Below are 24,850 nucleotides of genomic sequence, written 5' to 3' on the forward strand. Positions count from 1 at the left end.
ACACACCACAAGAACGGCACGCCCCGAGGAGGGTGTCACACACACCCACCCCCCCCCGGTGTACCCCAAAGCCGGCGGTGCACCCCCCTACACACATACACATTCCACCACCACCACCCCCCCCCCCGGCATCCGCGGCGGGCGCGCCTCTCCCCGCCCCCGCGGCCGCGCAAGCCGCCTCCCGCGCACCCAGCGCGGCCGCCGCTCCCCGCTGCGCAAGTCCCGCCGAGCCGAGCTCAGCCGAGCCGAGCCGGGCTGAGCCGAGCCGGGCCGAGCCGAGCCGGGCTGAGCCGAGCCGGGCCGGGCCAGCCCTGTGCATTGTGGTCCGGCGGCGGCGGGAAGAGGAGGTGGAAGAAGGGGGGGGGTGGGGGGGGGGTGTTGGTGAACATGGCCGAGAAGCAGAAGCACGACGGGCGGGTGAAGATCGGTCACTACGTGCTGGGAGACACGCTGGGGGTCGGCACCTTCGGCAAAGTCAAGAGCTGAGTACCGCGGCCGCGGGGAGGGGGCCGGGCTGCGCCCCCAATGCCTTCCCCCCCCCCCCCCCCATTCCTTCCTTCCTCCCTCCCTCCCCGCTAACGCGGGCCTCTGCGCCGGGCATCGCCTCCCATCTCGTCCGCGCAGCATCCCCGGGGGGCGCGGGGTGGGAGGCGCCCCCTTCTCGGGGTATGGGGAGGAGGCGGGCGGGGGAGGGGGGGGGGGGGGGGGGAAAGGATGAATTGGCGGGGGGATGCAGACCTCGCCCTTCGGTAGCCCGGCGGCGTGCTGCCCTCGCCTGCTGCAGCCCCCGGCGCCGGTGCTCCGAGCAGCACCCACCAAAACTTTCCTCCCGAGCTAGGAGGATGGTTGATGGGAAAACCGGACAGCAAAGCGGGCGCTGACAGGCATCCTGCCCCCTCCGTGCCGAGGCTGGGGTCCCTGCCGCCCCTTCCTTTCCAAAAGGTGCTTCGTGGGCGGGAGGGACCGGGAGCAAAAGGGGTTTGTTGTGCTGCCCCTCTGAACGTCACCCCGGGGCCGGGACCTGCGGCAGGAGGGATGGAGGGGTCGGGTCAGGCGGGGGCTGTTCGCAGGGATTCCTCTTCGTTCCTGCCAGGGTAGTCAGCTCGCATTTTCAAGGTGCCAGCTTTGCTTTACCTGACTGTAAGGTTTCCAAGTATTTATAATTCATCTTCCTGTGAATTCTACCATTATGTCCAAATTTTATCTTTGAATCAAGATACTAAAAAAAAAAAAACAAACAAACAACAAACCCCCACAACAAAACCCAGAAGAATTTATTGTCTGAGCAAAATGAAGAGCTGTGATTACTGGTTGGACGTGGGTTTAGCTGAAGCCAGGGGGGCAGCTGCCCGGGTCGAGGTCCCCCAGCCTCGCCAGGAGGTTTCCCGCAGTGCTGTGGCTGGTCAAAGGGGTGATGTGCCCGCACTCAGCGACTGGAGTTTTAAAATAAACCAAAATTGACAGCAGGGGAAAGAAACCACCGCAACCGCTGGAGCTAAATCCACCTGTGACCATTAATCAGGCCCCTAAAAATATATTGCTGTGTTTAATCCCAAACCACAAATTTACTGACTAAAGAATTATTGGAATAAATATTTCTAACAGTAAGGACCATTTAAATCACTCATGTATACCAGCAGACCTCAAAAAGTGATCCAAACACAATTTTTTTCTTGCAGACCAAATTAAGCCTGCCAACAATAGCCTTTTTTCCCAAACTACCTTTCAGAAGTAACTTGCACAAACACCCACTACCCCACATATGACCTGACTTTGGTAAAAACTGACAGTTTCCAAAGAAACATTTCAAATAACATAAAAGAGATTTCCTAGCTCAAAAGCCTTTATGGGTAAGTAGTACCCTTTATAAGTGTATTTTCCTTACTATTTTGCCTACAGCTGACAGGTGAAATTTGGACTTGAGATTGGAAACTGAGATGGAGAAACTAGATCTCCTATTTATACAGAGTTCTAGCATTTTAATCAATTGAGCTTTAGAAAAACCTGTATTCACCCTGTTTAGCAAGAAACATGAGAAAAGTGAACAGATTTTTGTCTTATTGGTTACATCTTTGTATATAGTATGTATAGTAATTGCTTTTCACTAAGAAGTCTGATGCCATCAGTGACATTTCTTGTGGCTGATGTGTTTTCTTCAAACTCTGCCTTGCACAAGACTTTGTAAGAGGTACTTTTTCCTGCCTTACTCCTTAAGGTTAATAAATCATAGATTACGATCATTAAGGATTACAGTTATTAAGGAAATTAAAAAATGACAATTAAAGGAAGGATTTAGTGACAGTGGGGTCCTAACCGGAGCTTGAATTTATGGCTGGAGCTTAATAGTCACTCAGAGCCCTCAGAAAGCAGAAAAAGTCACTGCTGCCCAGGTGGGATGTTCGTTCTGGGTTGTTGGTGAACTGATCCTCCTAAAAACTAGCTAAACGCTGCAAGAAACTTAGTTTTAAGACCATTCAGCTCCTTGATCTCAGTTAGAGGAAGAACACACGAGGCATGGAGGGGAGCAAATAAGTTGGCAGATGAGAGCAGGATTTTGGTGGTAATACAGAAGTTCCAGCTGGAAACAGTGATGAAAATACAGCATCTCTTAGAAGAGAGGAAGGTGGCAGGAGTTAACGTGGTGTATGTGAATGTGGTGGGTGGGTAGGAGGTCTCATGCCAAGGGTCAACATTACTACACAGGATTATGCCAAATACAGGGAGAGCTGGTGACTGTTACTTTCCTTGTCCTCCAGGCCAAAGATAAGATTAATTTGCAGAAAATAGAACTGTGGAAATGGTCTTGGATGTTGAGTTTAGTGGAGGAATGAAGGAAGGAGGTGGCATCTCTTCTGCTGGTGGTTGATAAGAACAGATCAGACAAATTGCTGCTGCGTTTGTGATGGGCACATCCCACCCTGCGGGTCCACGAAGAGTTCTCCCACAACTACAGCGCTCACCTGACGAGAGCTTAAATCAAAATCCAGAGGAGGAACACAAATATTTTTCCATGTGGTGCCAGGCACAGTGTCCCTGGTGGCCACTTGGTCGTTTCTTACCCACACTTGCTGGCCACCAAGGTGATCAATTTGTGGTCCCTCAAGGACCGGCAGTGCTTGGGTTATGTTTTTGTTGGTTATGATGGCACCTCCATGGGCTCGAGTCAGGGTCAGATCCCGTTTTCCCAGGCTTTCTTCAGCATTGCTTATGAAGGACAAACCTTATGTTGGAGGAAAGATAAACTAAAAGAGACTGAACAGATGAAGGAAAGGGAAAGGAAGGATGATATAACATACAAGCAAGTGGCACTGGGGCAGAATTAATACAGTGTTGCTAAACATATGGTTTGGATGGGTTTCATTTTTAACTCTGGGCTCAGGTAAGGGCCAGCATAGCTGATAGGAAAGGAATTTTCTCATCTCTCCCTAAACTTTTACATTCCCCTGAAGCATTTGCAAAACTATGAACTGCTCATGCTACCTGAGCTACATCAAACACACACCCAGAGGTAGGCTTCATTGGTGCCTGCTGTAAAAAAACATGCTGTGAAGGGGTTTTAATGATTATTTCAGCTTACAGTATTATAACCACTCTTCCTCGTTGTTTTTTCTCTTATAAAAATAACTAAATTAGAAGGGTCTTTTTTTCAGAAACTAATTCTATTCTATCTCTTCCCTTCTTTCCTTAATAGCCTCTGATGCAGAAGCATTCTTGTGCACAGGCAGTCACACGTGCAAGCAAATGGGGTAGCAGCTAAAGGCACTCACGCCGTGTCCCATTTGGTGCTACTTTTTAGAGTTCAGGGTCAGCATTACCACCTAACCCTTATGGCTGTTTGGGATTTTTATTTTTGTAGCACAGTGTGCAATGCTGCTCCTCTTCTCAGTGTCAAATCCATCCCCCTTGCTCACCCCAACAGTGTCCTAGTTGCTAGTTCTAAGCTGAGGTGGAACTTACCTGAGTACTTGTCACTAAAAAACAAGAAGCATGCTCAAATCCCCTTTCTAATAGTGCTGCTCAGCCTTCCCTCCTCCCCTGGGCTTTTAATTTGGGGAGGTAGCGAGAAGGAAAGAGAAGGCTTCCTCACCACCCGAGACCACCATTGCCCATCCTTGGGGTGAGGAGAGGATGAACCCCTTCGAGACGAGCTGCACAAGAATCCCCTTCCATGCCTTTGGGAGGCACAGGACCTCATCTGGGGCTGGATCGTCCCCACAACGTGCTCCAGCCCGGGGAGTCAGAGCCAGTGACTCCGTGAGCAGAGGGAAGGTTGTCCTTACTGCCCCATGTCAAAATTCCTGCATCTTCAGGCTGCAACCGGAGAGACCTGAAAGGCTTAAAAGTCTCCCACCACATAGCAAATTATGTTCTCTCTTTGTCTCTATCTTTCAAGGCGTTCGAGTAGGCTTAACAAGCCACTGGGGACTGAAACAATAATATCTCTGTATCTAATGCTTACTGTAAGCAAAAGATGGATTACAAAATAGACTGTTTATTTTTAATTATTAATGTGTTTGAGCTAGCAAACCTTCACAGAGTTACACATTGTTTGTTATGGATGGAAAGGAGATGAACTATTCGGCAATGGTATTAAAAACAATGATTATTCATTCTGGGCACGGCCAATTTTTTTTTTTATTCCCGAGTGTATAATAAAATTTTCTCAAAACATACACTGGGATAAGGCCAGAAAGGGTTGTCTTGAAACAAAGGATGGCAGAAATCATGGTTTTCCTACTAGTTCAACAATAAACCTCTTTGCTTTGTTGTTCCTCAGTTTCCCAGCTAATGGCTTAGTGCATTATAATTCTTTAATGGAGCTGAATGATTCAAGGGCAGCTTTTAAAGTACAGCTTCTGTGGTCCCAGGAAAGAGAGAGCGGAGGTATCACAGTGCTGTAGTTGACCAAATCAAATGCTGCTAATAAAAGCCTTGATCTCAAGGGTGTCTGCTGAAGTTGTCTTACACCCCTCTGTCATGCCTTCCCCAGCCTCCTCAGTGTAACATACTGTGCATATACCATGACAGCCTTGGCAAAGAGAGATCAGTGTCTTTTATATGAATACTATTGGCACAACTTGGGGAGAATTTCTTGCAGTGAACGAAGAAGCTGTACCCCGGCCCCCTTGTGAGCCCTGGTAAAGCTTGAGCATACTTTCGTACCCCTTGCACACACGCTGCTTTGCAGAGTCTTGCTTCAGCAAAGCCTCCCTGCCATGGGGCAGGTCCAACACTGCCTTCTTCTCCTCTCCATCTCCATCTCCTCAAGGATGCAACGGGGAAAATGCCTCCTGGGACTATTTGCAGCTCTCTCCTTTTACCGCACAAGAGGAATTATCTGCCTCCTCCAGCCCTCAGCTAATCCCCAAATTCCATCTATACTGCAGAGCTTGGTTTATTTTCATTTCATCTAGTAGTTTTAAGTATTGCGAAGAATAAAATGGACATGCAAAGTGCTGCTTTAATTTTCAAGGGCAGTAAAGTGTTTTATTTTTAGAATGCTCTTATTGAGGAAGGAATCTCTGGCAGGTCTTATCTGGTGGCTAATAATAGTGACCTGGCGTGCCCCAAGCGGTGCCGGTGCTGCCACCCTGCCCTTCTCATGCCGTCTGCTTGTGCCGTTTGCTTCTGATCAGCTCATTAGAGCCTCCAAAATTACAGAGTCTAAGAATGTAATAACAAGGTTTGCTCATAATTATTAACTCCTTGTGCTCTATGTTATTACTGGAAGGGTAACGTTCGTAATTAACACAAATATTTACTGTAAGCAGGTTTTCTGTGCAGCCTTTAGAAAACCATCTGTATGTCACCATTTTTAATATCACATTATAAAATACTGAGAAGGGGTAGCTCATGGCCAGAGAAGCCTTTTAGATATAAACATCCAATTGACAATTTTAAAGCAGTTTCTGCTGTTAACTTCAATATAAATCTTGCTTCCTAGGAGCTTTTTATTTCTTGCGTAGGCTGTTTATTGATAACAAATGGATCAAATGCTGAATTTGTTTCACATTATTGTTAAGTTAATGCAATTCCCCCAGTGACAATGGTGTTACTCCCAGTTTGTGGTTACTGTTTGCCCCTGTAGACAGGAGAGAAGCATCAGCATCTCAGTGCACAAAGTGCATATTATACAAACCCATACTGAAGTTTGTGTCTTTTCTAAAACCAGAACTTGCTCTTGCAGTACAGCAGTGTTCCTGCAGCTTGTCATCAAACCAAGAAGCATTCTTGAGGAAGTATAAACAGAAATTCATTTTAGTAATACAAATCCTGCAGTCCTATTTTGGGCAGGGAAAATCCCTGTATCATTTTTTTTAAAGAAGTGCGATGGTCTGATTTTAAGACTGGGTTTATTAGGGATTTAATCAACCAGTGTGTTATGGTGGAGATTCGCCTCTGCCATTTAAATATATGTTTCTGATTGATCTAGCTTTAACATGCTATCAATCCTTGCAAATTATCTTTGGGTATGACCTCCTCCAGTACCTCGCTCTGTTTTATTTACTTGAGGATTTCTTGCAGATAAGTCCCCTCTCTTCTGTCTTCTATGACTCCACTGGGAAAACAATAAAGTGAAGAGACAAAAACTAAGTTTAAAATATTTCACGCCCTTGTCCTTTGTTTTTTTCCCTTTAAGAGTTGCTTTTTGCTTATAAGTCAGTGTCCTAAATTGCTTGCATGAATCTTTCTACTCCATTTAGTGACTTTTTAATGCTCTATTTCTAACAGTTGGCGAACACCAGCTGACGGGGCACAAAGTAGCAGTAAAAATACTCAACAGACAGAAAATACGCAGCCTGGATGTGGTTGGGAAGATCAAACGAGAAATTCAAAACCTTAAACTCTTCCGGCACCCTCATATTATCAAACTGTAAGTATCCTTTCTGCCATGTGTTCAGTTTACCCCTCCATCTTCAGAGACTTCACATACACAGTTGACTTGGTTTCAGGAGATGGCTTAGAGTAGTAGAACATGCTAGGTATGTGGTCAGGTTTCTGCACGTTAGAGCCAAACGTTGCTTTTTGGAAGTCTCCCACTAATTTACAGGTGGACACAGTTGACACTTTGAGAAATGATGGAAGGTGTTTCTTCCAGTGGCAGTCTGGGTTATTGTAACAGCCGGCAGACCGATGCCCCTGCATCAAGTTTTGCTCAGCTAACCCTGTCCAAGCGGTCCTCCCTTCCATGCAGAGGCCATTATAAAGGTGTGGAGGGAAGGTCTGGGCTTTCTTGCATCGGGATGCTATTACAGGTTTTTGTGATGACCCTTTTTAAGCTTTGTATCTCCAGACTTGAAGCTGCTGAGAATTATGCCTGAGGAATTGCAGCATGGTCAGGCTCATAGAGTGAAGCCTTGGCCTGAAGTCAACAAGATTTATATTTTAATGGCCTGATTATCCAGAGCTTAAAGGAACATTTTTTTTTTTTTTTAAATTTATTATTCAGACATAAGTTTTCAAAGTTGCCACTCTGATGAACCTGAATTTCAGTTGTAAATCAGCACCTGCACTCCAGCCTCTGGGATTCCTTCTCAATCCCTAGTTTGTGCAGCCAGTCCACATTAATGAGGCACTCGATAATATCTTTGGCATTTCTATAAAAGAAAGCTGTTGAATGGTAACTGCAAGGATAAGTTGACATTTAGGTCAGCCTTAAAACTGGCATGAGATATAGCAAATACCTGGGACTTAGAAGCAAGGGTAAACAAATTCTCTCTACAGTTAAATAACTAACCATGCAGCAACTGTTGACTTTAGAGTAACTTCACAGCTCCATGGATTTATTGGAGAACAGATTAGTATTATTTCACTAAAAAGTCAGCAAGAGTCCTCAGCTGTGTATCCAGCATCCTGCAAGTTAAGTCCTGTTCACCCATTTGTCAAAGTATTAAAGCGTAAAAATTAAACCCAGTTTAACAATACCAGTGTCCTATGGTACTTACTGCAATCATGAAATACAATGATAAAGAGGTGAGGAGGACACCACAGTACATAAACCTCTTTCAATAGCTTTTTCCATGTATATAAAAGAAGTGGTGGCGCAATTAACAGTAACTTAGATGTCTGGGTCCAAAACACTTCAGAAAAAATAGGTTGATCCTGTTGATCTTTATGGGGCTATCACCCATTCACTTGCTATTCTCTGAAAATTGTTTGAAATCTGTTTGTTTCAAATTACCACCCATGGAAATTTACCTGTTAAAAAACCAAAAAAGCAAGCAACAATGTATCTGAAATAAAACAGAGCAGGGTCTCAGCTGGTGCTGTGATGTATTTCTGTAGCTGCATTGACCTCAGCTGATCAGGGGCAGTTTCTAACAGCTGGGACACCGAAATGCCTTTGAAGCACTGAGGGATCATTTTGAATGAAAATGGAGAATAAATTTTCAAGTTAAGGGTGATACTCTTTTCCCCCCCATTCTCAAATGTAGAGGGATTTAATATTTGAAAAATAACTATTTGGGGTGCTTGTCTTTGTTTCTATACCTTTCCAAAAGAAGCTCCCTCTAGTGTCTAGAGTTCTTCTTTATCTTCTTTATCCTTGATATGAGGGAAAACAAATATACACCCTCCCTGCCTCCAGCTAACGAAGCCTTAATTTCTAGAGCTGTTTTTGCAGATCTTAGCCAAAATGGAAATTTGAAAGTCAGGACAGTCTTAAATATGATAGGATTGTCTGGCAGAGATTTCAGAGGATTATTTAAAAGCTTGAAGGAAAATCATGGGTCTGTAAAAGAGATCCTTTCATAGACAAGTGAAAGATTATACTTGAAATAAGAGATGGCTTTTCAGAAGTGGAAAGCAATTATAAATGCAAGATCCAAACAGATGCTTATTTTGAGGGTTGACGTGAAACTAATAATCTGTTTAGAAGCCTTTCCCTGTTCTTAATTATTTTGTTTTCTAAATCTACTGGTGTTTTTGAAGGTACCAGGTCATCAGCACACCAACGGACTTCTTCATGGTCATGGAATACGTATCTGGTGGTGAATTATTTGATTACATCTGTAAGCACGGACGTGTAAGTGCCAGTACTATGTCAGCCCAAACACTTGTGTGGGAAGAGGATGGTGTTTAGAAGCAACAGGACTGCTAAAGGGAACGCAGTTAAGGTTAAGGCCCAAAATAGAAGTTGCTTCACAGCAATCCCATCTGGAGTGTCTCGTATCCGGCTCACACAAAAGTTGCGTGTGATTTTTTGCAACATTCTCTGATGTATTTCGATAAAATAAAAAAAAAAAAAAAATCCAAGGTAACGTGTTGCTTAGTGCAAATACGTGGAAAATTATAATATTTTTATAATTCTTAGCTATGGGCTACCTGTCAAAACCCTCATGGTTCAGCAGCAGATTTACGGCATTGGAGGGCAAGACTACTCGGTGTGGTCTCCATCCCAGTGATTCACCTCCCCCAGGCTCCCCCTTGGCTCCACATCAGGTTTTTTGAAGACTTTTTAAGGATGTGGCTTATCTGAACAACATTTGCAAATGCCAGTAATCCTGCTGGGTATAAATCACCTGAGGCATAGGTTGAGCCCATGAAATGTGATGTAATGATTACAAAGAAAACCACTGGTGTCTGCCTCGTGGACATCCTTGTAGTCAGGGAGCAATCGCAGGTCAGGGAGATAAAAATGGGCTGAAGTGGACATCCAGAATAAGGCTTTGGGTGAAGGATCAGCCCATCATATGTTTCCTCTCTGTACTACAAAGTTCAATACATTTACAATAAATTGGTTTAGATTAATGCAGTGGTCGATGGAGTTGACTCCATTTACTTTTCTACATACAGTTCTGATTTCCAACACATTTTACCCACCTGGATCTTTTCAGTAACTAATTTGGATCCTTTCTGAATTTTTGTATTCAGAAACTAAGTTTTTCATGAGGAGAATCATCAGTAAAAGTAATCAATCTCCTCGTCATTTTAAATATAATTTCTCTAATATAGCCCATACAACTTTATTGCTAATATAGCTATATATCTAATGAAAATCATCACAATTTTCCACCTTTAGTTTTTTTTTTTTCCAAAGTCATCTGTTCATGAGGAATTGCCCCCTGCAGCATCCTGTGGTGTTTTGTCCAGCCTCGATCTGCATGTGCTGTATAACAGAACTGGTCCCGTTGGGACAGCGAGCCATGGCCTCATAGGTGCCACCAATAAGTTCATCTTGATAGCTCAGCTAAATGTAGGTTTCTGATTTCATGCCTGGGCTATATCGTTTGCAAACACTAGCACATTTTATAATGCAAGGGGGGAAATCTGCTTTATTTGCTGCTTCTGGTCACAAGCACACTGTGATTTTCTCTGCACCCTGGAACATTTTGGCTCCTTGCTAAGTCAAACCTTCCCTTGCCAGCTCTGCACGCAGACCAACCTTCAGGACTATTTCCCCTTGCACCCACAGGTTGAAGAGGCAGAAGCTCGACGCCTTTTCCAGCAGATTCTCTCTGCGGTGGACTACTGCCACAGACACATGGTTGTCCACCGGGACCTGAAACCAGAGAACGTGCTGCTGGATGCACACATGAATGCAAAGATAGCCGATTTTGGTATGTGACCCCAGCAGCATTCCAGAAATGCAGCCAGCTCGGAGGCGCTTGCTGGAGCGTGTCCGTGTAGCACGCTGTACAAAACCCAGAGCCTGTTTTCCTAACCACTAGCAGTTGCTTTACCTGAAAAGCCCACAGTTATAAACAGTGGCCTTTTTGCAAAAGCAGGGATTACTTATTGGAGGCTGCTTCTGTACTGGCATTAAGAATAGAGCAGCAAAGTAATTCGCAAATTTTCGCTGTGTTTTGGTATAATCACCTAATATAAAGATTTAGCTAATTTATGTTTAAGACAGACTCGGTGCAGTTAATTCCAGGGTGAGCTGGCTGTGTGTGTTTATTTTCATGTGTGTTCTCCGTACGTTTGGCCATGTGCTCTTGGCCTCATTTCATTTTACAAATGAGTAGTAACAGGAGTCTTTAAGTGGCATTACCGATTGAAATCCATTGAAATAGCTGGGCTACCAGCTCGGTCCCAGTGCGTCCTTTCCAGCAGTGATAAATCCTTTTGAAGATTACTCATTTTACAACCCTACACAATTCCCATATAAAGTAAGTTCTCTGAGATGAATTATGTCTCTTTTCCTCTGTGCTCTGAGATTTGCAATTTAGAGAAGTGAAATTAGCCTGGAGGGCATATTCCTTGGTTGGATATGGGGAAAAAACCTCAAAAATCTTATTATTATTTGCAAATCAAGTCAAAGGAGTCTATCTAAATTATGTCAACAGTTCCCTTCCCATTTTCCCCCTTCACTTACTGTACCTCTCCTCCTCTGTGCGACATGGAATTCTCTGTGACTGGACCTTCGCATCAAACATCAGTATGTAGTAAACATCTTGTTTTTAGGATTGTCCAACATGATGTCGGATGGTGAATTTCTACGCACCAGCTGTGGTTCCCCAAATTATGCAGCCCCTGAAGTCATCTCTGGAAGGTAGGACATTCCACTTCTAATCGGAACTTATGTGAGCACGTAGTCTTTAAATATGTTCTTGGAATTGGAAACAGCTTTGCACATCTTGTAAAAGCAGCTGAATCCTTCCAGCCTGTATTTTACGTTTGGGTGAATCTGCTGGCAGAAATCTGAACGTTTTCTTGGTTATTGCATTTCTCAATAGCTATAATAGTAAACCATGTTTTGCTAAAGATACTTACTTTGGAGGAATTAATAGCAGATGTTGACTGCTTATATTGCTAATTAAAGAGGGTGAAAATTACTCTTTGGATGCAAATACTGGTTTCAGATGGAAAGGCTTTTCCAGGCCACCACCTTCTCTCCTGCCCACCTGTAATATAAAACACAGCGTTAATGAGGAAAACCATTCACTAATATAAATAAATAAATATAAATATCTGGAAGATCTTTAATCACTTCACTACACTGTTGAACTCTTGTATTGAAAATACTTGCCTTCTTGTTCCTTAAGACAGGGGTTTTGTTCATGACAGTAGGTTCAACTGTCGTAACTTTGTTTTGAATTGATGAATTGAATTGACAAACCTCCAGTGTGGTTGCATCTCTCGGCTTGCGACATCTGTACAACACATGGCGTGTTGAATGCACTCTGCAAGGTTGAATTGGACTTTACCATGTTGATACAGAAATGTTACCTCCTTTATTTTACTGTCAGGAACCTAAGTTACCTAAGAATGTACTTATTTCCCTAACTCTCTCTATAATAACACAGTAAGGATTGCAAAGACAGATTTTCAAATTTTCAGTCCTCTGTGTGGTACTTCAAACTGCCCATCTCATTATCTGCCCCATATTTTTGAATCACCCTTTGCATGAGCATTAGTTTTCCTAACCCAGCGTATTTTTGCCTAGAACTGTAGCTTTTAAATACTTTTGTTCAAAGCGTGTTTGCTATGATTATGATTATTTTATCCCTGTTTACACCAGTGCGAGTGTTGGCAGAGTATCCTAGGAATTAGACCAGCATCCAAAAACCCTGTTGTGACTACAGCTCTACATGCGAAAGCAAGTAAATCCTCATTGTCAAGAGGGGGATAAAGCCAGAAACTCTACCGTGATTCCAAAAAAAATTAATATTATTTCCATGTCCTTTTCAGTAAAGGCCAGAAGCACATTTTTGTCCGTTTGTAGAGGAGATGAGGCACGTGGCAGATTAACAAGAAGGATTTAGTCCCTGTGTGCAGAGCCTGATTGTTCCAAGGGTACAGGCAATGCAGCTTATCAACAACAAAAGTGAGAAAGAAAAACAAAGCCAGGCCTACAGGTTGCACTTTTTCACTGCCTGTAGCTGCAGCCCTCCTGAATCAGCACCGCTTACAGTATCAGTGATGCTGGAGTTTTATACCCCTGATTAATATGCCAATCTGTCCTCAAAGCTATAGGAGTGTATGAGAGCTGTGTTTGGGGGGGGAGAAGGATGATCTGCTGTGCTGGCAGCGGGGTGGATGCCTTGGGGTGGGTGTGTGGGGCAGCGTTGAGCTGGTTCTCGGCTCCTCCTGCCTTTGCTGGGTAGAGCACAAAAGCAGTAGAGCGTGACAGCTGAGGTTTCAGGGTCATAAAATGCATCCCATTTGGGTTTAAAATTCCAGTCGACTCAGGCAACGCAATTATCAGCAAAAGAATCAGGCTTCCTATCTGTTGGATTCGGCCATGGAGACAGGCCTGAGGGGGCATCTAGCTAATGGTCTGCATTTCCAGAATGGCTTTGCTGCTGCCCCTGGCCTCAGCAGGGAAAGTCTCACCCTTGGCCAAGCAGAGCTGGTGTTTTGGTGGTGGTTAGAGAATGTTTGCGCGCATGACCGGCGCTTTTTATGCACCGGTGTGTCTCCTGCAATGCTTTGCAGGAGGCGCAACTGCAGGATGCTGAGGTTTCGTGAAGAGACTTCTGTATTTCCATTTCAACCTCTGTATTTTGGTAGGGGTTTACAGCCCAAGGGTAAGCACTGCCTCCCAAAAATCTCTGAGAAGGCATCAGTTGTAGCAAAAAGAGATAAACAAATCAAGCAAGCAAGCAGCAGCAAAGCCTGTATATTTGGGGTGTCCCAACTTGGTGATGCCAGGGAACACATTAGCAGCTTGTCAGAAGCAGGAGCGCTCACATACCAGCACATAAACTTCAACTGAAAATAAACACTCAGAGATGTAGTATCTGCTGCCGTTTAATCTGTCTCGCTGAATGAACAGAAATTGCTGGCTGAGCCCCCAGGGAGAAGGAGCAAACAGCCTGGCAGAGCTCTCGGAAATGAGGAGTTTGGCTTTTTGGAGGGTCTGGCAGGGGCAAGGATGTACATGGCTGCCCAGAGGAGCGTGGGCAGCCTGCGCCAGCTCTGCCGTGTCATTTCCCCTCACCCCTGAGTGATTCTGGCTTAGGCAGGTTTGGCTGGGGGCATTGGCGTGGGCCGCAGCTCCGACCCCGGTGGAGCTGGCAGCGGGTCCCCAGGTCAGGCAGTGGGACCTGTACCCTAACTGAGGAGAGGAGGCCGGGGAGGGTGACACCTTTCTCCTGCCCTTGCCTCCGCACAGGCTTTACGCTGGCCCGGAGGTGGACATCTGGAGCTGCGGCGTTATCCTCTACGCCCTTCTCTGCGGCACTCTGCCCTTCGATGATGAGCACGTCCCCACCCTCTTCAAGAAGATCCGAGGAGGCGTGTTTTACATCCCCGAATACCTCAACCGCTCCGTTGCCACTCTCCTCATGCACATGCTGCAGGTTGACCCCCTCAAGCGAGCCACCATCAAGGACATCAGGTCAGCCCAGGTGGGCTGGGGTGGGCTGGCTGTGTTTGGGGGGCTCTGGCGTACCAGTGGCTGTCCTGGGGGTCACCTGCTGGCAGGTGGGCAGGCTGGTTTACTGGAGGAGTTAGCTAACTCAGCTGGTTTTTGTCCCAAGTGATTCAAGAAGCACTCCTGCACCCTTCTGTGCTGGCGGAGAGGTGGGTACTGCTGGCTTTTAGTGGGTGATGATGAACAGAGTGATGATGTTATATATATTTTATATATATATATATATATATATATATATATATATATATATATACAAACACATTATTTTATCGCATTATAAAATAGCCTTAAAAAATCTTTTAATAGTGCTTAGCAAAGCCAGCTGTATCATGCAATAATCCTAAGAACTTAATATCCACCAGCCTTTTTTCATTACTTTATTTCAAGACCACCTCCCTCTGGGTACCAGTTCAGAATAAGTGAGTAATCATTGTACTTAATGTCTATCCAATAAAAAAGGAGGGGAAACACAAGAATTACTGACTTAATCTGTAAATACCTGAAATAGTTTGAAATGTGAGCAAATGGTTCATCTTTAAATGTAGTGTAGTTTTCTTGTTTAATCAGCAAGTGCAGTGCCCATGAACCTTTTATCTGCATTCATCACTGGGGAAATTCAAGGTAAAGGGAACAACTGGGCCCTTAAGCAGATATTTATAGTATTTAGCAGAAATTATAGTATATAGCAGAAATTATATATAGTATATAGCAGAAATTTATAGTAATCATTATATCTAGCTGGTGTGCTAAGCATACACATAAATGTCACTAGGACTTTCAGGAGTTCTCAGGTTTTTAATGCATTTACAATGGATGGCCTTAATTTTACCCTTCAAGTAAAATCAAGTAAAATACCTTTTTTACTTCTTAATTCCTTACGACTAGAAGATTTAATTACATGTTAGAGCAGCAGCACATGTGGTGAGATTACAGCTATGTAGAACCTAGAGACAAGGCTTTCAATGGCATCTAGCCACTTAATTATCATTGACTTCATTGTAAATCAGTGGGAATCTAGCACCTGGGTAGCTTTGATGCTCTGTATCTCTTGTAGTAATGAAAAAGCATGAGCATCTTGTATGTGCCGAGGTCTTATATCAAAGCCAAGTGAGCAAGCAGCCACGCTCGCAAAGTGTCATCGCTGCTGCAATACTGGGGGGACCGTGCAGGGCTGGGCTGAGCTCCCCAGTCTGCAGCTGGGGATTGCTCTTAGCTAGAACAAGCGAGGGACTGGTGGCTGCGGTCACCCCGGCTTGGCTTGCACAGAGCTCACAGCAGCTCCTCTCTGCCTTTCCCCAGGGAACACGAGTGGTTTAAGGAGGAGCTGCCCAGTTACCTGTTCCCAGAGGACCCTTCTTACGACGCCACCGTCATCGACGACGACGCGGTTCGGGAAGTTTGTGAGAAGTTTGAATGCACGGAGTCGGAGGTGATGAACAGCCTGTACAGCGGTGACCCTCAGGACCAGCTCGCAGTGGCTTACCACCTCATCATTGACAACCGGAGGATCATGAACCAAGCCAGCGAGTTCTACCTCGCCTCCAGCCCCCCCACCGGCTCCTTCATGGACGACAGCACCATGCACATCCCTCCCGGGGTGAAGCCGCACCCCGAGCGGATGCCGCCGTTGGTGGCGGACAGCCCCAAAGCGCGATGTCCTTTGGATGCCCTCAACACCACAAAGCCAAAACCCCTCACTGTCAAAAAGGCCAAGTGGCACCTGGGAATCCGCAGCCAGAGCAAACCCTATGACATTATGGCCGAGGTGTACCGTGCTATGAAACAGCTGGACTTCGAGTGGAAGGTAGGGAGGGCGGTGCTTCGTGGTGGTTCTCAGGGGTCTTTTCCTCATGAGCTGATTTGCTCCAGGAGGTTACAAAGCATGGTCACAGCCTCACCCATTTCCAAACAGATGCTCGCACCTTGCCATCATCCCTGTTCTTCCTCATGAATACAAACACACTGAATTAAGATGCTAGCTGTGGTTCAGTATCTGTGGCGTTTATTTATGGTGTGAAGTAAGAGTTTTCTTTCTGAACGCTCTAAGCCCCTGACTGGAAAGATGATTCTGCCTCATTTAACTGCAGGGATAGGAGGAGCCACTCGCATTTCTAATTTTAGCAGCTAATTCCTTGCGAGGTCATCTCGAGTGCTCCTGAGCAAAGTAACTCGTGTTACTTCTGCTTGAGTCCTAGCAGTTGTGTGCGCTGAGATGGCAGGATGTGCATCTTCTTAAAAGATGCACAAGTGAGGGGCAGGGGGGGGGGCGTTGGGGGCAGGAGCTTGTACCACTGATGTGGTGGCGTTTTCCTCAATGGAGACGGGGTGGTGCTCATGGACCAGATGTGCTTTCAGACACTTCCTGCTTCCCTGGTTTAGGGCTTAGCTTTTTGAAGCTTGTTTTAAACCCAAATAACATTTAGTTGACAGTATTCATTTCAGATATTCCTTCAGTGCTACACAACATTTAGTCACAATCTTTTTCAAAGTCTGATGAATAAATCCCTAAGTTAGCCCTTAATATTTGCTGCTGAGCCCAATTCCCTAAATCTCAGTGCAGTTGCTGATGTGAGCTCTCCTGACTCACGGCCTCTCACAGCACCCTGGTGCGAGCATCAGGAGCAAGGTTAATGAGAATTTCAGCCCAGGTCTTCATCACCAGAGGAGATATCCTCCTCGCTCCAGGTCCCAAGGGTTGTACGGTATGAATGACACTGTGCCGCTTCTTCAAAGCCTCCTATCTCCTCCTTATCTTTGATATTACGTATTTAAAGCAAAGTAGCACCCAGAAACCTGATTTTGCTGCACCAGCCAGGAGATGGAGTGTCTCCAGATGTATATGCCTACACCAGCCAGACATTTGTTAGCTGCGTGGTTTTACAGAGAGCGAGCAAATCTGATGAATTTCTGATACAGCTTCACAAACCAAGGCAGCCCAACGTCTTCATGTAGGCAGCAGAGCTTATTTCGAACAAGGAGGTTTCACAATAGTCTTTCCCACCCTAAGAATAGCTTCAGGTGTGACTCTTCATCAAAATAGCTCTCCCATCCATGCAATTGCTTCATAAATATAGCACGGAGAAAAGATCTCATTGCAAATGAGATGCAGCAGATTGTGGGGTGGGAAGCGGCAAGAGAAAATACGCAGCTCAAGACTGATTCATGAACACTGAATTTAGCTGTGCCGATGGGAGAGGTTGCTCTCTCCAGCTGCCCAGCCTGCCCTGGTTTCACAGGCACGGGCCTTGTACGTGGGTTCACGAGTGGACTTTTGGACTCATATGGCCATTGCTGCTGCTGAGGGAGGAGCAAACATCAGTTTGGTGCCTGGCAGATGGGTCATGGCAGCTTCGTCTGCAGCAGCTGGTGAATCAGAGCCCTAAGAGGCATTTTTAAAGATAGGAGGAAATAGGATATGAAGCCATTTGCTTAATTTCACAGGCATTGTTCTTTCTAGAAATGGTGTTTTTCTCAGAAGATGTCTTGCTAGTATTTATTAAAAATGAAGGAAAGAAATGTTCTTCTTTCTACCTTGAATCTTACTCCTGAAAAAGCAAGTTTCCTGTTGCAGGTGGTGAACTCCTACCACCTCAGAGTGCGCCGCAAGAACCCGGTGACGGGCAATTACGTGAAGATGAGCCTGCAGCTCTACCAGGTTGACAACCGCAGCTATCTCTTGGACTTCAAAAGCATCGATGGTAAGCGGGAAGCGGTGCGACACGAGATGGAAAACACAGAAAACGGCGAATTGGAAAGCTTTTTTAAAAAAAAAAAATTAAAATTTAAAAATCATTCTTTGCATTTCAAAATGCTTATGCAGCTGTTTCAAGTCGGCGAAAGCCCTTTTGATCCATTTGTCTCCACTGCTGTTCCTGGTTCCTTACCGAACATGCATTGCAGATGCCAAACTAACGCCGCTTTTTCTTTGTCCGTTTTTTTTTTTTTGTTTTGTTTTGTTTTTTTTTATTCCAGACGATGTGATGGAGCAGAGGTCTGGCTCGTCCACGCCGCAGCGCTCCTGCTCGGCCGCCGGCTTGCACCGGCCGAGGCTCAGCATCGACGCCGCCGCGGCCCCCGAGTGCCAGTCGCTGATGGGCTCTCTGAGCGGCTCCTTCGTCGGCAGCATCCCCGCGGTGACGCCGCGCCTGGGGAGCCACACCATGGACTTCTTCGAGATGTGTGCCAGCCTGATCATGGCCCTGGCTCGCTGACGGGCAGCACCGAGGCCCCGGTCCCTCTGCACACGGTATTGCACTGTGAGGATCTGGTCCGGCTTGTCTGTTCCTTGTTTCTTCTGCTTCGTTCCTCCTCCTCCACCCCTCACGGCTCGAGCCAATTCCAGACCCAAAACATACTCCCCTCTAATAAGGCACTGAGGAAATTAAGAATAACTTAATTTCACTTGTTATACCGTGGTGAAATATATCCAATACCCTTTTTTTTTCCCCTAGTGAACCAAATGGGAAATGCTGGCATGGCTGTAAAGTAGCAAATGCATTACTGAGTTTTTAGAAAACACCTCCTCCTGATTCACCCTGACTCAACAGAGCCACGGCCAAGCTTTCTGCAGTGTAGGTAGCGTGCAGTGAGGTTGATGTTGTATCCCCTTTGCTGTGCAGAGCAGGGGCAGGGTGAGCTGAGCCGGGTCAGAGGGGTTGGCCAGGAGCTACAGGAAATGAAGTAGCTGTGCGACATTCGCACCCAGGTGCTGGTGGGGCTGCCAGTCTCTGGTAACACTTTCCTCCTAAGACTAGCAGCTGCTTAGACACTTCTGCACTAGTGCAGTATGCCATCCTTCCCCCTCTGTCTTTTTTTTCCCCTGGTAAAAATGGGGAGGGAAGGTGGGATGTGCAAAGGCCCTGCTGCAAACGCGCCGTGGGAAAGCCTCCACGTGTCAAGTCTTTGCAGAGGAGTGTCCCATAAGTTGCTTTTTTTCCTCCCTTTGAGAGTCCCGGACGGCACTGATCTGCTCACCCTGTTCAAAGGGGAAGGCTGCTTGCCTTTTTCCCAGCCCTTAGTCGTCACCCACCCCCACAACCCGCTCACCCTCCCCGGCCACACCGCCAGCTCCGGGGGCCGAATCCCAAGCAGGGTTCGGATGAGCCACCAATGGAGAGCAGGGTGCCAATGGGCCACCCAAAAACCCGGCCCTTTGCCCACGCTTTGCCCGAGGGTGGGGATCATCACTGCCGGGTGAGAGCCAGCCGCATCGCCCCGCTCCAAAGCATTTACCTCTCACCTTTCCTGTAGGAAGCCTTCGCCCGTTGCCACCACTCTAAAATCACTGCCAAATCTGCCTTCCCCGCCGTCCCCCCTCGCAGCTTCACGCTGTCAGAGACTCGCTCTTCACGCCGAAGGGCTCTCCCATCCCGCTGCTGCTCACCGGACTGTGACCTCTGCTGATAAGGCAGGGATATCTGAATTCAGAGTTTTACTGTTTCTTTACTACTGGCTATCTGAAGGATAGGGTTTTATTTTTTAAGACAAAACTATGGGGTTTTTTAAGGTTAAATTCTTGTTATTCAAGGGTAAACTCTAATGCATGTGTGACTTCTTTGTTTAAAAGAATTATTATTTTTTATTACACAGGCTTAATCTAATGGGCAACGTTGGCATCTGCTTGGCTTTGCTATGGTATTTAATTCCATTTATTTGATTGCAAAGGAACATAATAGTCTAATCAGTCAAGGAACAAATGCTTTATGAAAACGTTGCCAAAAAAATCCTGGGTGGGTTTTTTTTTTCCTTTTTTTTTTTTTTTTTTGGTGTGTTTTGTTTTAAGAAACAAAGCAAAGGAGAACTTTTGCTGGTCCCAGGTCATTCAACTTTTAAAAAAAATGGAATCCATCTTTTTGATAGCTTCTTATGACCCATCGAGGTTTTTTCTAGTTTTTTTTGTACAGTTGCACTTTAACTTATACTTTCTGCAAGTTTCTATGAGAAGCAAGGAAGAGATGAGCACATTAAGCCTTTTGTACTAATCATTTTAAGTAATGAGGACAAGTACAGGATATTTTTGCCATCTACTGGCAGTTAAATGGACATTTTCAGCTCAAAGTCCCTTTTTTTAAAAAACACAAAATTGCCTTACTTTTGTTACAGATTATGCTTGGATTCTCACTAACGTGACTTTACAGCTCAAATTTTTCCAGAAGCCTCACAAAGTAGAAAGCTTCCAAAAAAAAAATCAGTTTTGCTGTTAAATTCTCATACACTAAATCCAACACAGCAGTGGTTGGATTATAAACCTGGCAGCAGAACAATTTTGTTTTTAAAAGAAATACTGGAAATATTTGTAGTACTCCTAGGTTTTGTAACGAGCTTTTTATTATATTATCGTTGTTAAATAAATGCTCTGGGGTGGAGGATGGCTTTGGTACTGTGCCTGGTGGCTATCGGATGATGCGTGTCTCCAGTACTGTGGTGTGAGCACGTCATACCCGGGGAGATGGAGAATCCAGACTCCTGCATGCAAAAAATCCCACCCCAGAGCCAAAGCTGAGCAGCACCCAGCTCTTTAGCAGCTTTGGGATCAGTGCTGAGACACGAGCAAACAGCCCTAAATGGTTTTGGGTGCTGGAGATAAGCCCCTTTGGAAAGGAGCAGGAGAGGGCGGCTGAGCGGCCGCAGGGACAGACATTAATTTCCATCCTGGAAACAGCTACAAGTGTCCATACCCCCACGGCGAAATGTATTTGAAATGTAAAAGGCTGTTTAAATCATCACTCACACCTGAGCACCTTGCCAAGTTGCTTGTCCTGGACACACCAGTAGCCCTGTTGATAAGGGGCTGGTGCATTAGATATAATCTGCAGTTGAGAAGCATGTAGCTGTACAGATGTCTTGCCTTAAAACGGCACTTGTCCTCTGGGATTTCCTACCCAGCAGAACTAATAGTATTAAGCAGCAGCAAATGCCCTTGGGAGGAAATATTTGCTTCCTGGAGGCGAGTGGGATTTCTAGGTGGTAGAATAAGCTCTTGTGGCACTTGACATCTTCTCAGACCCATGCAAACATTAACTCATCTATGGCTCTGTAAAACCAGTCCTGCCTAGAAGGCGCTAAGAGTGGCTCGGCTTCCCGTATGGAGAGACACAAAGAGATGAAGCAACTTCCCTGCTCGATGTCAGCAGCGGCAGTGGAGCGAGTAGGTCTGATGTACCTCTGCAATGAACACACTGGATTGAACTGTCCATTACAGCCTTACCCAAATCCACGCTGCGTTTTGAAATGTTCCGAGAAGTTTCACTTTTTTTTTTTTTTTTTTTAATTTTATTTTCCCTCCAAATAGGCAGTTTTCTGGTTCCCAGCTGCAAAGAAGCTGCTGACCTCCGGTTAGATTTTCCAGAGGAAAAGTTTAACTGTTACACTGTGGTCAGTTTTTTTGAGTTATGTTGGCACATGCTTGAGCATCAGGAAAAGCAGGGTAGACGTATTTGAACTACAGAAACTTGAATGACTCCAAGTGCAATTCTTCAGAAGCCACTGGGCAGCTGTGCTTTGCAAGCCACAAACTCACCCAAACTTTGCTGCAGCCTGAGGAGGAGAGAGACAAAATGCAAAGGATATAGAGTTCAGAGAGGCTCCAGCATTAACCTCCAGCTCCTGGAGGAGTTAATTCAGAAATAGCTTGTACTGTACTAGTTGGCAAATATATATATATGTATATATTACATATGTATACGTATATATATTAAAAAAAAAGTAGGTAGCATCCCCGTCATTGGCCTCTCGGTTTTACTTGCCCAGCGGGGTAGGTGTGTGCCCTGGACTCCTGCCATCGCGCACGCTAATCCTGGCATGCGAGAGGACCCGGAGAAAGGGGATGGTATTTTTACACCCTCTTCTAGGTAAACCCCATGAATAGCTTAGCTGACCCCGTTGGACCCAGCGTGCCTCATCCAGGGAAGGGAGGAGCGGTGGTGTCGGGAGCCACGAGCCACCCTGCCCTCCCACCCCCCCTGGCCAAAGCCCTGGTGCCAGCGGGGTTTAGGGCAGTTTTATTTTCAGGAGTCAGAGCTGAACAGGCAAAGGCAGCAGGATTTTTTTTTTTTTTTTTTCTCTTAACGGGTCAGAAATGCATCTTCAGCGTGTGCATCCAAGTTAGCATTTCATAAGGTGTGTAGAAGCACAGGGGTATATACGGACAGTGTTGTAAAAAATGAAGCAACTGGTTAGTATTTGCTGTATATACTTTTTTTTTGGTGTGTGTGTGCGATTGTAATGCCATTCATATTGGAATAGATTAAGTTCGAACAAAATAACCATTCTGTCTACTCCTTTTCATTTTACTGCTCTTTACCATCAGTCATCTTGGGTGGACTAAGGAAGAGATCCCTGTACGCAGGACATGAAATCGTGCCTTCGACACACATTAGGACTGCTGGAAGCCACAGCTTTATTTCACGAGGTGCACAAATCTCCCAGCTTATGCAGAATCCCACCGGTGAGACATGCAGGCCGTGTTTCTAAATACTTGAAGTACCATTTGTTGTGCAATTACTTGGCTTCACCCTTTTAGTAGCTGAGAGGAGAGGGGGAAGAAGAATCGCACATCTGCTGATCTTCTGATGAGCCAAACAAATTCCCACTCCAGCTCCTGCAGTATTTTCCTGGAGAGTTTTAGGATCCATTTTTGTTTCAGGTATATGATGTACCTACTAGCATCACCTTTCTTAAGGTCTTACTTCAGTATGGGCTTTCCATTTAGTGCTTTCCTTTGGCTTCCTTAGCCCTTCCCTTATATATTCCTTTTTATCATTCACTTCTTAAAAAAGCAACAGCTTCCTGTAATTCTGAATTTCCAGTCTGCCTCTTGGACATGGAGCTAACGATTCATTCAGAGGTACCTCACTCCCATGCCTGAGAGATGAACTGGTTTTCAGAATTGCTACATTCTACCTATTGACCAAACACTGACTTTTGCTGAGAGCAAACCTGGTATTACATGTATTCAATGCACATATCTTTGCTCGTTTTGATCATCAGAGTTAGGAGAACTGGATGGTAAACCAGAGCTCAAGCTGCAAAGCACGAGTAAAATTCTGATGTTACAAAAAGTCTGTTTTAAACAAAAGCCTTGAAATTCCTGCTGAAGCTGCCTTAATTTAAAAATCAAAGTTTATTTCTAAGACTCATCTCTATGATTTTTTTTCAAGTTTTGAAATAGTTTATTTATCCTCATCTCACGAGGCTGTGAAGTAGATACTGTAGGCATTGTAATATTTATTCTTGTTGCTGAAAGCATGTTCATGTGTTCAGTATCATGTTATATTCACGTGTTTTGTACCTCAATGCATTTGTTTTTTTTTTCTTTCAGAGCACAAAGCAAAACTGAATCCCAGGATAACTGTAGTGTCCGTGGCCCAACGTCTTTGGGCAGACAAACCTCAGCTCTATGAGAGAGATGAACCGGACTAGCCCATTGTAATTTTTTGTTTGTACTATAAGGAGTATTTATATTATATATTTATATTTTTTTTTCTTAAAATACTGAACTTTAAAAAGCTCTGAGTATAAGCATCCCTTAAAACATATAATTAATTTGAAGCTTAGAAAAAAATTCTGAGCTCTATAAATACTCCATCCTTCTTGGTATTTTCTATTTTGTCAACTGATGGACTGGAGAATGTTTTGTTTTCAAATTAATTGTTTTAATAATTTCTGGGGCTAGCTGTTGTGGAAGGGCACAGAGCCTAGGTTCAGTTTTGTCCTTTGTGCAAGTAACTGTGCATTAGATAATCACAACGAAGCCTTTTACCTTCCATTTATGGTGTGGAAAGTGTTTCTTGGTGTACTGCACTGCATGTGATAGCTGTCTCCATGGTTGACATTTGCACTTTAATAAACTCAGAGATGAAAAGAGGCAAGAGCAACAAATCGTTAAAACTTACTTATTGCACAGTCCCTTTTTGCAGGCTGGGGTTGGCTGGTAGAGTTTCCCCCTGGAGATGCTCCCAGGACAGCCTGGCTGCGGGGCCATGGAAGCCCCCAGGGCTTTTGGGGCTTGAAAGGGCAGGAAGGGGAATTAAAATATATACGTGAATAACAGAAACAGTTTCCCCCATCCAAAATACGTGCCAGGACCCAGGCCTGAAGGTTTTCTTCTGTATCAGTGTGCACCCAGCAGAGCTGACGGACCGGTGCCGACTCAGATCTCGACTCCTTACACAAAGACATGGAGAGAAGCATTTTAAAGACATTGTGCAAAAATAACCTTTCATTGCAGGAAAGGCGCTTGGTGGGGAGGAATTGGGACTTAGTTCACATGCGCCTGTGATGCAGAGGCATGTAAATCCAGTTAAAGCACAAAGCTGCAGCGAGTGCTCCAGTTTTGACCCTATGCACACAATCTATGTGCTACAGAATTGGCTTCTAAGAAATTTCAGTTCTCCCTCAGATTCAGCAAATTAGAATGGTTATCATGATGATCTCCATTTTGAGTAGGAGCATGGAGGAACAGGTTTTAAAATTCACATGAGAACTACTTCAAGTTTTGATGTGTTTAGGAGGTACCAGCAAGGCTACAAA

At 45.1% G+C, this 24,850-nt stretch overlaps 1 protein-coding gene across 6 annotated transcripts; it reads left to right on the top strand.

The window, feature by feature from the left end:
* The first annotated feature begins 387 nt into the window (after positions 1 to 387).
* Positions 388 to 24,185, top strand: PRKAA2 (protein kinase AMP-activated catalytic subunit alpha 2). 6 transcript variants are annotated; one of them, XR_006164585.1, is made up of 10 exons: positions 388 to 481; positions 6,733 to 6,874; positions 8,932 to 9,025; positions 10,415 to 10,559; positions 11,407 to 11,494; positions 14,060 to 14,284; positions 15,620 to 16,124; positions 17,892 to 18,018; positions 18,293 to 22,964; positions 23,640 to 24,185. XR_006164585.1 is itself a non-coding variant. In XM_042784465.1 (10 exons), exons 1-9 carry the CDS (start codon positions 388 to 390, stop codon positions 18,529 to 18,531), a joined length of 1,659 nt encoding a protein of 552 aa, XP_042640399.1. In that variant the 3' UTR covers positions 18,532 to 18,566; positions 22,629 to 24,185. The 6 variants fall into 6 exon arrangements, 4 of the variants coding, with proteins under 4 accessions (XP_042640399.1, XP_042640398.1, XP_042640408.1 ...); XR_006164586.1 differs by having other exon boundaries at positions 18,293 to 22,766; XM_042784465.1 differs by having other exon boundaries at positions 18,293 to 18,566; positions 22,629 to 24,185.
* Positions 24,186 to 24,850: the final 665 nt, after the last annotated feature.

Source organism: Tyto alba, unplaced genomic scaffold (genome assembly GCF_018691265.1).
Source record: "Tyto alba isolate M040663 unplaced genomic scaffold, T.alba_DEE_v4.0 Super-Scaffold_1000006, whole genome shotgun sequence".
In the NCBI taxonomy this organism is placed as follows: domain Eukaryota; kingdom Metazoa; phylum Chordata; class Aves; order Strigiformes; family Tytonidae; genus Tyto; species Tyto alba.